This window comes from Rhinichthys klamathensis, unplaced genomic scaffold (assembly GCF_029890125.1).
Source record: "Rhinichthys klamathensis goyatoka isolate OS25496 unplaced genomic scaffold, OSU_Roscu_1.1 h1tg000208l_1, whole genome shotgun sequence".
NCBI lineage: Eukaryota > Metazoa > Chordata > Actinopteri > Cypriniformes > Leuciscidae > Rhinichthys > Rhinichthys klamathensis.
The window spans coordinates 173,983-188,310 of NW_026606733.1; the positions used below are offsets into that span (position 1 = coordinate 173,983).

General features: G+C 42.5%; 1 protein-coding gene across 1 annotated transcript in view; it reads left to right on the forward strand.

The window, feature by feature from the left end:
- The window catches only part of prkcba (protein kinase C, beta a), a 29,402-nt gene extending 25,948 nt beyond the window's left edge, over window positions 1-3,454 (forward strand). Inside the window, exon 17 of the mRNA XM_056263552.1 lies at window positions 3,053-3,454. Coding sequence (XP_056119527.1) covers window positions 3,053-3,205 — 153 coding nt within the window. The 3' untranslated portion in view covers window positions 3,206-3,454. The remainder of the gene's footprint in view (window positions 1-3,052) is intronic.
- The last annotated feature ends 10,874 nt before the right edge of the window (window positions 3,455-14,328 follow it).

Sequence of the window (14,328 nt, forward strand, 5' to 3'; positions counted from 1 at the left end):
ATTAAGAGTTCGTTCCCACGACTTAATAATACATCAGCATGTTTTAATCATTTGTTCCCTCTTTTTAAGTATATCATGCACACAATATAATAATTTGTTTCTTTAATTTGACCGATTGTGGCCACGTTGTAATAATTAATTTCCTTGTTTTATTTAAATCCATTAGTGGCATGATTTACTGAAACGAGGGAACGAATTCTTCATTTGTGGCCACAAAATATAGTTTTGTCCGCATGTCATGTCCGGGGGCTCCGTATATTCCAAATGTTTCTTCTTTTTTCCCCAGTTTGGAGTGAAATGTGACCTGGACATGTCCCCGACAGGTTTTATGAGATTCATTGATTGCCTCTGATGTAACATATCTTTAGAATTTTAAATATAGCTGCCAAATCTATCTGTCTCCCCATAACATACACACACACTTACACAAACCATGCGCCTCAGATGAACCATTTACCACTTATTGATCAGGATGTTTACTGGGTCACCCCATTTTAGTGCTTTTTTCGGTTGGGTGTCGTACGTGTGTTTTTGTGAAACTGTGCCAAGTCAGAGATAAAAGTGTAGGAGCTGGTCATGCAACGTGTAGTTTTCCAACCAGTGCTGCTTGGATACTCATAACCACATCCTTAAACCAACTGGAAATGATAGTGATGTAACTACAACAACTTAATTCCAGACATGATGATGATGATGATGATGTTGTAACTACTTACGAGAACATATCTTTTTATGTCATTATTCTGCCAAATCTGTGATGTATGACCTTTTTTTTGACTTGTTACCTGTGCCTGGCAGTGTTTGGATCAAATTACTGTGAAACTGTGAACAGACTGTTTCTATAGAGGAAAATATATGAATATGTATTTGGAATATATTAATGATCTCTGTATGTCTGTATATTTTCCTCCTCTGTGTTTATTCTTGCACACACAAACAGTGCCGAAACAAAGTATCTGGATAATGACATTTTAGATATTTACGTTAAAATATATAGGCCATAATATGTACCATACGTTTTAGATGAATATGAATACAGCTGGTGAATATATGTCTGCTTAAGAGATGTCTTTAATATTTCTCAATGTTTCTGAGTCTGTAAGATTTATGTTTTTGAAAGAAGTCTCTTGTTCTCACCAAGGCTGCATTTATTTGATCAAAAATACAGTAAAACAAAAAAAACATTATAATTATTATTTAAAAACACTTCTTTTTTAACATGTTTAAAAATGTCATTTATTCCTGTGATCTCAAAGCTGAATTTCCAGTGTCATATGATCCATCAGATTTGGTGCTCAAGAAACTATTTTTATTTTTGTGAAAACCTGAAACTTTTTTTTTTTTTTCAGGATTCTTTGATGAATAGAAAGTTTAAAAGAACAGCATTTATTTGAAACATAATTATTTTATCTTTATTGGTACTTTGATCAATTGAATGCATCCTTGCTGAATAAAAGTGTCAATTTCTTTCTTTCAAAAAAAAAAAATCTTTTAAATGATCCGTTGAGTATAAAGAAAACAAATTCCAGCTACAGCGATACCAGATACTTGGGCAGGATAATCCAGCAGGGAAAGGATGATTATTGACATAAGATGTGATAAATAGTGATAAATGTTCACAATGTGAACAGTTAATAATTCTCCACAATGCAAGTACACTTTCACTAATTGACCAGTGTTCAAAATATTCGATCAACTCTTCTGAACTCGTACATGCTTAACAACTATTACCAATTGCATACCTGCAAAATAGCGAACAGCAGATCCATCTGAGAACAAAAGGGAGTGTTTCATATAAATTGTGCATTTGGACTTCTGGTTCTCATGAGAACATGATGGCGCAGTTATTGAGTAGATACAGGGACCAGACTCTCAAGAAGTACTCTTCTCCAAGGGCCCGTATTCTTGAGCTGGTTTGGGCCTCTAGCAGAAGGTAGGACCTTGTTGATTGTCCTGTCTTGACTGAAAGGGCATTTGGTGTCTCTGTTCCTGGTTTATGTGTTTAGCCTAACTTCCTTGAGCTGTTTGTCTCCAGTTGGTGGCTGGACTTGATGTCCAAACGTTCATCTCATTCTCATGAGTGTGTTTTAGATGTTAATGGTCCAGTCTGCTCTCCTCTGTTCTGTCCCTCTATGTTTTTTGTGTTTTAATTCTGCCTATTCGACTGACTCTCAAAGTTCTGTTTTGTCTTCTGATGTAACCAGCTGTGGGTTCCTCTTCATCAGTTTCCTCCTCTTGGTCTTTTTTTTGCTGTTTCCGACTTCTAGACTGATTATCCTCTGTGATGTTTTTTGTGTTGTCTTACAGATATGCGTTCATAATGATAGACGTTAGCTTTAAAGTCTACATAAAACCTAAGTGGTCCCTATTTGATTGCTTAATACACATTTTTTTCCAAAGTGCCTAAATCATCAACTTGCTCCGTTATCGAAACCATTTTACTTTTCTGCTGATGTCACCAAGGCCTTGTGGGCTATTGGATAATGTTAACCAATTAGCAATTTCCCATGGATCAAGTTTTTCTTGTTGAATATCATGTTTCAGTCAGAAACGCACTGCATTGTGGAAGTTTTAAAAAAAGTTGTAAGATGTCTGATTCTTTTTTTTTAAATCGCATTTTGTAGAGGTGGAAAAATCAGACAGTAGATACAGTCAAACAAATCTTTTTACAACATCTATTAATGTTTTTCATTTATAAATATACATCGTTGTTCTTTCTCAACACAGTGATTCATTCATGTTAATTTATGCAACTTCAAAAGTTTGGGGTCTGTAAGATTTAAAAAATACTGTATATAATACATTTATTCAGCAAGGATGTAAAAGTGACACTGAAGACTGGAGTAATGATGCTGAAAATTCAAAATTCAACAGGAATAAATTACATTTTAAAATATTATGCACCATGAGCCGGAGGTTTCTTTCAAAAACATTAAAAAAAAAATCTTACTGACCCAAAACGTTTGCATGGTAGTTCTAACCTAAACATGATAAACGTTATGATCAGATTCATGGTCACATTCATAACTCTCTTTCTCTCTTTTTCTTCCAGAAAAATCGCCGTGACACTGGGAATTTCGACAAGGAGTTCACCAAGATGGTGGTTGAGCTGACACCAACGGATAAACTCTTCATTATGAATCTGGACCAAAATGAATTCCAAGGCTTCTCCTACACCAACCCTGAGTTTGTTATTCAGGTTTAACACCAAACTCCAATCGATTGCTCCTTTAGTGAGAGAAGGAGACGCTCGATCGTATTACCCAGAAAGCATTATTTTGTCCCAGTGCATCCTGATTGTCCTCTCTCTTCACTTAAAAAGGCACAAAACCAGCAGGATCAAACAGAACCAAACCAGGATTTACTCAGTTTTTCAACCAAGGCCTCGGAAACTCTTGAAATTGAATTTGACAGAGGAGAGAGAACGGTTATAAAAGAGTGTATTCATAGTCTCCATGAGAATGTCTTGTCTTTTCATCTCCAAGAGAATTATCCTACCTCTTTCTTTTATACATTCTCTCCATATATTCAGTCAGCTTTTTACTGCAGCCCCTCGTTTCCAGATGAATTAGCCTGACAACATGCAGCACTAATGGACTTGTTTCTCCAGAGCTAATTAAGCCTTACGCAACCTTGAACCTTTTAAGTTCAAATCGGGATTCAATTATATCAATTCAAAGCAAAGTTCCAGTGCGTCTGTAAATGATAGATAAGCAAATATGCTCAAGCATCGCTAGATGTTCGTTTAAATGGTTGATATCTTTCAGCTTGCTCTGAGATTCTCAGCATTAGCATATCATCAGAAGCACAACAGTCAAATAATGATATCCTAATGGCCTTTAGTTTGCTACTGGCATAATGGCTTCTGTTCATGAGATGCTCTTAAAAATTAATTATTTGTGTATGTCATGGTAGCTGGAGGGAATATAGGCCATCAGGCTTCATTTATAATTTACATGCAACTCTAAAGCATGCACGTCAAGCTTTGAAAGTCAACATTTCTATGTTAAAACAATCACTTTAGTTTAGAGGCAAAACTATGTTGATTGTTTACCTTTGTTTTATATATCCTTTGGTATGAAGTATATTTGAAATAAATACAAATCTGATATTAAAAACAAAATCTTAAAGGTGTAGAAAGAGATTTCCGAGAAACATTGATATTTGAAATCTGTGCTCCTGTTATATGAGATTAAGTCATATTTATTATTAGATTAAAACTTAATATTATGACATAAAAAGCCATAATTATGATATAAATAGTTGAAATTTGAACACTGGGCCATTATGACATAAAAGTCAAAATTATGACCAAGTCGCAATAAGAAAAAGTCAAAATTAGCACATAAAAAGCCGAATTTGTTTATATATATATATGATTTTTTTTGTCATCCTTTTGATATAATTTTTTGACTTTTGTCATATGACTTTTAATGCCATAATTTATTTTATTCTTAGATTTTTTTTTTTAAATCATAATTATGATTTTTTTTTTATCTCAGTTGTGACTTGTCATGATTTTGACTTTTTAACTCATAATTATGACTTAATATGTCATAATTTAAACATTTAATGTCCGAATTATGATTTACCAAAGCATTATAGTTTTTTTCCTCTTCTTTTTTATTGAGAAGTTTACATAATTCCCATTTTAGGGCTAAAAAAAAACAAAGAGTTTGAGAATGAAACTTTCTGAAACCCCGACACAAAATGAAATCAAAAAGCAGTGACTGTAGCATCAAGTAATATGAAACAAATAGATGAAAATAAGCTTGCGGATAATGAGACATCTTTGAGGGCTCAGGACAAATGCTATTGTATGATATTACAGACTTCTGATTTGCAAAATGATGAGAATTACAAAAAGTGAGCCCTGATGTACTGGTAAATGTAGGGTCATTATGCACTTTCGACCTTTATTGCGTTTAAAGTATTACGTTTCACCATTTCTGTTCAATTGATTTGCAGACAGGTGACGGGTGCATGCGGCTGCAATCCTAAAGTGTGTTAGTGCTGTGAATTGAATTGGCATCAGAGGTTGGTCCATGCATATCACTGGCTGCAGAATGTGATTCTTGAGCTGAAAAACTCCAACTGGCAGTCTCGACTGAAACCCTTATGTGCCATATATTTGGTTGGGGAGTCTGCAGTGTTTAGGGACCTCATTATGTGCCATGTGTCTGTGTTAAACAGACTCCATAAGGAGTTTTAGTCTACCCTATGCATGCCTGGTAGAGCCCTTGCTCTTTAACTCGGTGTTTACTTATTAACCAAGTGTGTCAGTAATGGTTGGATCTGTTGTAGCATAGATCCTTATAAGGGTGATGGTGTTTAAACATTTCTATTTGTTAATGTTTCATTTTGTAATTAGATATATGAAATAGAAATATAAGTATTCTAGTCTTCCAAATGAAAACACATTGTGTGATCATGTAAACAGTGATAAGTATAATCTGCTTTTCCCGAGGTGATAAATGGAAAAGTGAGGATGATGTAAAGATAATATTTATTGTATAGTGTAAATGGAAGGACACAAGTTTATGAAGGACCTCTGTCCTGAACTAAAGATGTGAAAGCCAGAACGAAGGATAGAAAAGCTGTTATCTTAACTGGATTAAATAAGTGATTATACAAACTGACAGCCTTATTACCGTTCCTGTCCTGAACTATTTAATCGCTTTGGCATGTGTACAACTGTAAATTAATAATGTGGCCTTTACGTGATCAAAGTAATTGTCACACCTTTGAGAGAGAAAAAAAAAAACGTGCACATTTTAGCATTGTAAACCCCTTGCCCTGGTTCATTTTTTAGTTTTTCTATCATGTTTTAATGATGAAGACTTTAAAGGGCTTCCTGTACAAGAATCAATCCCCCAAAATGAGTTTTTATACTATGCAAGACAGATGCATGTCAACAACGACACACACACATTAACATCCAGACAGCAGCAGTGGGTGGCTTTGGGGGAGGGCTATCGCTGGTGATTGAGATATATTTTGCATGTTATTTATTTATGCTATGTGGATTATTAAAGCTGAAGTTTTCAAATGCCACTCTGTGTGTTCAAAACTTGTAAAATTGTGTTTTGATGATGGGTTACGAGTCCTTTTAATCCTACGGGGGCCCATTCACAAGAAACTTGAACAAGAAATTGTCTTGGGAAATATAGGATTTTTTTCTAGCATTTTTTGTTAACAACAGTTAATAAAGACCAAATGTCCCGACACAAGTATAATACCAGTACATTTTGACCTTGTGGGGACATTTATTTTTGGTCCCCCATGAGGAAACAAGTGTATAAATCATACAGAATGATCTTTTTTGAAAATCTAAAAATGCAGAAAGTTTTGTGTGATGGGTAGGTTTAGGTGTTAGTGGATATAATATACAGTTTGTACAGTATAAAAACCATTGTGAGAATGTCCCCATAAAACACAGCAGAAATCCAACATGTGTGTGTGTGTAGAAAAGGCCCCAAAGTTATTTCAGTGTTGCTATTATTTTGTATAGTTGACCATATTAGGCTTTGTTTCACGTTTACTTCCGTTTATTCAGTGCTTGTAACGGTAGCCGAAGCGCGCGCTGGTTTGTATACTATCTGACGTCACACAGTTAGTATGCAGTACGATAGAGATAGTCAGTCAGTCGGTCGGTCGGTCGGATTGTAGATGTGAGCTGCACCTTTCTTCAGAGTGTGCGTAAATGAGAAAAGTAAGTACATATGTGATATTGTATTATTTGTTAAACTAGTTATTTCTGTTATTTGATGTGGATAACAGTTAGGAGTTTAAGGAGTCGCTATGCGACCGTGGTGCTAATTATATCCACGTTCGTTCATTTCACGCTCGAGCTTCGACTCGTCTGATTTTAGTACGTCGAGTTAACGATATGTAATATCGTGTTTAGATGTGTTTATACTTTCATATTTGTTGTTAGGATTGATCAGTACTTTGTGGTTGAGTAAAATAAGAAATAAGTGGTGGTAAATATTGTTATTTGGATCGCTATCGAGGTTTCTCAGTCAGGGCTTTGCTAGCTCGAATGGAATATAGCATTCAGTACGGGGTTTTTTCATAATAAAACCATCCAGCTGTTTAGTTAGTTGAAGCTATAAAGTGTATTATCATAGATGACAGTAAGTGCTATCTATGTTAGTGGGAATTTAACTTATAATAGAAAATCTGAGGATCCTTTATAATAAGTGTTTGAATCTTTACATTATGCTTACAGTATTAGAGTTTAAGAGATATACTGTATAGTTATATTCTGACTATTGTTTGCTTTGTTTAGTAATGTATATTAGTGCTTAGAGAGGAATGAGTGTATGCATATGTTTAATTTATTCATTTGTAATTTGTTTCTCTCTTTATAGAAACCACACTCAGAATTACACTCACCCTCAAACTCACTCACACAAGAAAGAGGAATAAAGAAACAGAATCAGAACTATTTCTCCGCTCTTTATTTCATACTCTGGAACATTTGGCCTTAAGTGGTGTTCTGGCCGACACACCTGAGTGAACTTGGTGATAAACCCAGAACTAGCACCTAGACTGAGCGTCTACCCATTATCTTCACAACATTGATGGTCCTTCGAGCCGGATCACTGAGTTTACGTCAGAGATGGAACTACATCCAGAGTATGATGCTAGTGGTGCACGTCCCAAACGGCACATTCACCCACCTGTGCGCTATGCAGATTATGAGGTCGATTATAGAGGCTACATCGGTCAGAGGTACAGAGAGGAATCAGAGAGTTATCACCAGGAGGGAAATGCCAGGATGACACCCCTCACCTCCCCACCAGACTCTCCTCTTCGACGCCAGAGGCGGGATGCTATTCTTCAGGAGATGGACCTGGGCTATAGGGCTGAGAACCAACAGCACAGCCAGAAGAATCAGCTAGCCCCCCAGCGGTTTCCAGAGAGAGAGTTTAGGGAACAGCTACGAGATTACTCTACTCCCCTACCTCCAGCGCTGCACCCCATACATCCACAGCATGACAGCCGAGTTGAGTTAGATGACATTCGTCATGAAAGACACCTCCTGCAGCAGACACAGCGGCCCATGGCATCAGACTTGGTCGAGCTTAGAGCGCTGCGAGCAGACATGAGACAGTTAGTAGATTCTGTTTGTAACATGCAGAGTCCAACCTCTCTTCATACCAGAAAGCCAGAGTTAACGGTGATGTCGCCACGGCCACCTGTCGAAAGTGAACCTAACGCTGAGGAAGAGGATGATTGGCCTGCACCACCACCATGGCCAGACCCAGTAATTGACGAACTTCTGCCTGGTGACCCACCTATGCTAAATTCGCTTATTAGGAGAACAGATGAGGTTCCAAGAACTAAGGAAGAAGCATTGCCAGCCCCAGCTCCTGACATGTTTGTGGGCCAGCCACAAGTTTATCACTCAGCACATGGGGCCCTTCCTACTGCAAAGCCATGGGAGGACGCTGTCCGTCAGCCATCGCCCTGGTTCAAGCCCGTTCAGTTTCTGCCACAGCCACACGGATTACCTCCAGCTGAGCCCAAGTGCCCTACAGCTTATAGTGGTCAACGGAGTGAGCTTGGCTGTAACGCAACGCCCCAACAGCGACATCCAAGCATGGCATGGACACAGCCACTGCCCTTTAGATCACCTCAGGGTCATAAATCCCACGCCCAACAATCCGCAACTTCGCCAGTCGGGACCCAAGTGAGTTTGCACGGCTCAAGATCTCATTGGAAAACCTCTTACCACATGACGCATCTGAGCTGTTTAAATACCAAGTGTTGGTCGATCACCTGCAACTAGAAGAAGCCAGGTTAATAGCAGATGCTTACCTTAACTCCCCAACACCCTTTTCAGACACAATGGTTGCCCTGAATGACAAGTTTGGCCAACCACATCAGATAGCGCTGAGGCGTATTGCTGCTGTGCTGGACTCACCAGACATAAGACGGGGAGACTTTGCTGCATTTGAGAAGTTTGCACTCCAGATACAGTCACTCGTGGGAATGCTGAAAACACTAGGCCACGAGGGTGAAGTGGAACTACAATGCGGCTCACATGTTGCTCGTCTGCTGAGCAAGCTGCCATCTGAGCAAAGAGCCGAGTTTCGCCGCTGCATGTATCATCAGGGCACAAGAACCCACACCTTAACTAATCTTTCAGATTGGCTGAAATACGAGTCTTGGTGCCAGGACTTTGAAGGACAGTTAGCTGTGAGAGGAGTGCGGGAGAAGCCGGTGTTCCGACAAGAGGGTAGGAAGGGTAAGCAACCTACCACTGTCCTCCATGGTGTGAAGGACACAGCTAAGAAACCTGAGGCTCCAGTGCCACGCAGCTCCTTCAAAGGGAACAAGAGCAAGCCATACTGTCCATTCTGCAATAACGAGGAACACTACCTTAGCCAGTGTACAGAGGTATCCAGGCTATCAAAGGATCAGCTGACTGAATGGATAAAAAGGAACAAGAGGTGTTGGCGATGTGCACGGCCACACCAGGCGGCTCAATGCAACTTAAAGAAAACTTGCAGCCTCTGCCAAGGGAAACACCTCCAGGTGCTGCATGAGGTGAATATGAGGTCACCTAAGGAGGCATCATCGACACCAGCAGCGGAAAGCCATGGCATAAGGGGCACAACAGAGGTTCTGTATCTAGACAGACCCACTGAAGGCAGTCGGGTTCTTCTTAAAGTTGTCAAAGTCCGGATTCACCATGGTGACCAATCAATCAACACCTATGCCATACTTGACGACGGTTCAGAGAGAACTATGCTGTTGCCAGATGCTGCAGAGAAGCTAGGTGTGCAGGGGATTCAAGAGGACCTACCACTACGCACAATTAGAGATGAAGTGCGGACCCTCCGTGGTGCATCAGTGTCGTTCTCCATTTCTTCGCCGTCAAAGCCAAAGACTAAGTTCAAGATTATAGGTGCATTCACCAGTGCTCGTATTGGACTAGCTACCCATACTTACCCCATGGAGCAACTCAGGAACACATACAAGCACCTTATCGGCCTTCCCATTCAGACCCTTATGAATGTTAAGCCCCTGCTTCTAATTGGAAGTGACCAGCCCCATCTCGTCACTCCCATTGAACCTGTCAGATTGGGACCTCCAGGAGGGCCTGCTGCCATCCGCACAAGGCTGGGCTGGACACTGCAGGGCCCAGCGAGTGTAGTCTGTCACCTCACCCAACCACGGCAGTGTCTATTTACAACAGTAGCACCCCAGGTGAGCGAACTGATGAAACATGTTGAGAGATTATGGCAAGTCGACGATGTCCCATTCAGAAGCGAGAAACTAGTTACTCGTTCAAGACAGGACCAAGAGGCCATCAGCATCCTGGAGACCAAAACCATCAGGGTAGAGGTTGATGGCATTCTACGTTACGCCACCCCGCTGCTCCGCAAGAGAGACATGCCGCTCTTTCAGGCTACTGAAGAAGCCGTCATGCCCAGTTTACGAAGTGTAGAGAGGCGACTGGCTAGAGATTCTGCACGGGCAGAAGCCTACAGAGTGGAGATGGAGAAACTTATCAAGGCGGGCTATGTCATCAAGTGTGGACCGAAAGTTTCAGCCGAGGAAGGTTGTGAGGAATGGTATATTCCTCACCATCTGGTGAGCCATAATGGCAAGAATAGGCTGGTATTCAACTGCTCCTACCAGTATCGAGGGCAGATCATCAATGACCATCTACTGCCTGGGCCGACATTAGGAGCATCACTACTGGGAGTTCTGTTAAGATTCCGAGAGCATGCAGTTGCAGTTAGCGGAGACATCAGAGGCATGTTCCACCAAGTTCGCCTCCTCCCAGAAGATCGTGCTCTGCTCAAATTCCTTTGGCGCGACGTCAGTCAAGAAGGCCCTCCTGCAGTGTACGAGTGGCAGGTGCTACCGTTTGGTACAACATGTAGCCCCTGCTGTGCCACATTCGCCTTACAGCGCCACGTCTCTGATAACAGCCAGCCAGATGAAGAGGTGAGGTTCTCAGTTGAGAAATGCTTTTATGTAGATAACTGCCTCCAGAGTGTTCCCAATATTGCTGATGCGAGGCACCTTGTAGACAAGCTACGAGCCCTTCTTGCGTCTGCAGGCTTTGATCTGCGTCAGTGGGCAAGCAACGAACCAGGTGTAATAAGTCACCTACCACAAGAGAGCTGCTCTGCCAGTGTTGAGCTATGGCTGGCTCAGAACAAGACAGATACCCCAGAATCTACTCTAGGGCTAAGCTGGCTCTTCCACACGGATGTCCTTGGCTACAAGCATCGCCATGTGGAGTATGGGGTTCCTACGATGCGTAATATCTATAAGGTGCTGGCGAGTCAGTACGACCCCTTGGGGTTCATCCTACCCTACACCACCAGGGCTAAGATAATTGTCCGACACCTTTGGGACAAACACAGGGGATGGGATGATCCATTACTACCGCAGGAGCGTCTGCAGCAGTGGAAAGACTGGGAAGAAGAATTACAAGTCTTACCTCAAGTCACCCTGCCCCGACCATACTTGTCGAAGGACGTGGACACCTCCGGTCTTCAGAGAGAGGTGCATGTATTTTGCGACGCCTCAGAAGAGGCTTATGGATCAGTGGCATACCTCCGGACCACTGACAGACACGGTGAAGTGTATCTGTCATTCCTGATGGCCCGTTCTAGAGTTGCTCCCAAGCGATTTCACTCTATGCCCCGATTAGAACTCTGTGCTGCCCTTACGGGTGCACAGCTCTCGCAGGTGCTGAAGAGGGAGCTTACCTTCCACATTGATCAGACAATCCTTTGGTCAGATTCCACAACGGTGCTGACATGGCTGAGGTCTGAATCTTGCCGATTCAAGGTTTTTGTGGGCACCCGCGTGGCCGAGATACAGGAGCTGACTGACAGGCATGCCTGGAGATATGTTGATACCGCAAGAAACCCTGCTGATGACGTAACACGAGGGAAGAAGCTGAGAGAGCTTGTTCAGCCAAATAGATGGAGCCTGGGACCTGCCTTCCTCCTGACCAGTCCAGACTCATGGCCAGAGGACCCTGCTGTTGAACAAGCAGAAGATACCTCAGAGCTGCGCAAGTCTACTTTCTGTGGGGTCGCCGCAGTTGCATCAAGCCAGTCGACTTCAGAAGTGAGTCAATACGGCTCGTGGAAGGAGCTGCTGGAAGAGACCGTGCAGGAGCTGCATGGGGCGGCCAACTCTAATGATAAGCCCACAGCTGAAGACTACCGACAGGCTGAACAGTTAATACTTCAGAGGGCTCAGAGGGATAGTTTTCAGCAAGAGTACAGCCTCCTGAAAGCTGGTAAACCAGTTCCCAGCAGCAGTCGACTCCGTACGCTGTCTCCAGAGCTGGATGAAAAGGGAGAGCTCATTCGTGTTGGAGGACGACTCCGTCGAGCAGAAGGCCTAGAACTGACCACTCTCCATCCAGTCATCTTAGACCCAGGTCATCGAGTGACTACGCTCTTGATCCAAAACTTCGACAACCGCCTACGCCACCCCGGCCCAGAGCGGGTGTTCGCTGAGCTTCGACGCTCCTTCTGGATCCTGCGAGGGCGTGAGGCTGTCCGGCGCTACCAGTATAGCTGCGCTGACTGTCGGCGATGGAGGGCAAGACCTGCAGTGCCGAAAATGGCAGACCTGCCATCAGCCCGTCTGCGCCTTTACAAGCCGGCTTTCTACTCTACAGGGATGGACTGCTTTGGGCCATTTGAGGTCAAAGTTGGCCGGCGCCGGGAGAAGAGATGGGGGATCATTTTCAAGTGCCTCACAACGAGGGCAGTGCACTTGGACCTCCTTACCTCTATTGATACGGATGCTTTTCTGATGTCCCTTCGTCGATTTATTTCCCGTAGAGGAACACCTGCCGAGCTGTTTTCCGATCAAGGGACAAATTTCAAGGGAGGTGAGCGAGAACTCCGTGAGACCTTCGCTGGAATGTCTAAAGAACTACAACATCTCCTTGCACCACAGAAGATCTCCTTCCGCTTTAACCCCCCAGCCGCTCCTCACTTCGGAGGGGTGTGGGAGAGGGAGATACGCTCAGTTAAGAGTGCACTCTATGCCACAGTTGGTGCTCAACCTGTTCCGGAAGAAGTGCTTCGCACTGTACTTACTGAGGTGGAAGGGATCCTTAACAGTAAGCCCTTGGGTTATGTGTCTTCAGATGCCAGCGACCCAGATCCAGTGACTCCCAGTGTTCTTCTTATGGGGCGGCCTGATGGTTCGTTGCCTCAGGTAGTCTACCCCGAAAGTGAGCTCATCTGTCGCCGCCGTTGGAAACACTCCCAAGTTTTGGCTGACCACTTTTGGGCCCGTTTCATCCGACTCTATGTGCCGAGCCTGCAAGCTCGCCAGAAGTGGCAGGCTACACCAGCTGATATTGAAGGGGACTGGGTAGTGATGATCGCTGACCCACATCTTCCGAGGGCTCTCTGGCCCATTGGGAAAGTGGTTAAGACTCATCCCAGCCCTGACGGGCACATCAGGTCCGCTGATGTAAAGGTGAAGGAGAGAATCTACACACGTTGCCAGACTGGTTGTCCTCCCTGCACTTCCATCTGGAGAAGATGGAAACGGTTCCACTCCTGCCACTACACCCCAGCCATAGAACTTTGTTGCCTTTATTGATGAGCGAATGTATTACATACATTCGGGGGCGGCTGTAGAAAAGGCCCCAAAGTTATTTCAGTGTTGCTATTATTTTGTATAGTTGACCATATTAGGCTTTGTTTCACGTTTACTTCCGTTTATTCAGTGCTTGTAACGGTAGCCGAAGCGCGCGCTGGTTTGTATACTATCTGACGTCACACAGTTAGTATGCAGTACGATAGAGATAGTCAGTCAGTCGGTCGGTCGGTCGGATTGTAGATGTGAGCTGCACCTTTCTTCAGAGTGTGCGTAAATGAGAAAAGTAAGTACATATGTGATATTGTATTATTTGTTAAACTAGTTATTTCTGTTATTTGATGTGGATAACAGTTAGGAGTTTAAGGAGTCGCTATGCGACCGTGGTGCTAATTATATCCACGTTCGTTCATTTCACGCTCGAGCTTCGACTCGTCTGATTTTAGTACGTCGAGTTAACGATATGTAATATCGTGTTTAGATGTGTTTATACTTTCATATTTGTTGTTAGGATTGATCAGTACTTTGTGGTTGAGTAAAATAAGAAATAAGTGGTGGTAAATATTGTTATTTGGATCGCTATCGAGGTTTCTCAGTCAGGGCTTTGCTAGCTCGAATGGAATATAGCATTCAGTACGGGGTTTTTTCATAATAAAACCATCCAGCTGTTTAGTTAGTTGAAGCTATAAAGTGTATTATCATAGATGACAGTAAGTGCTA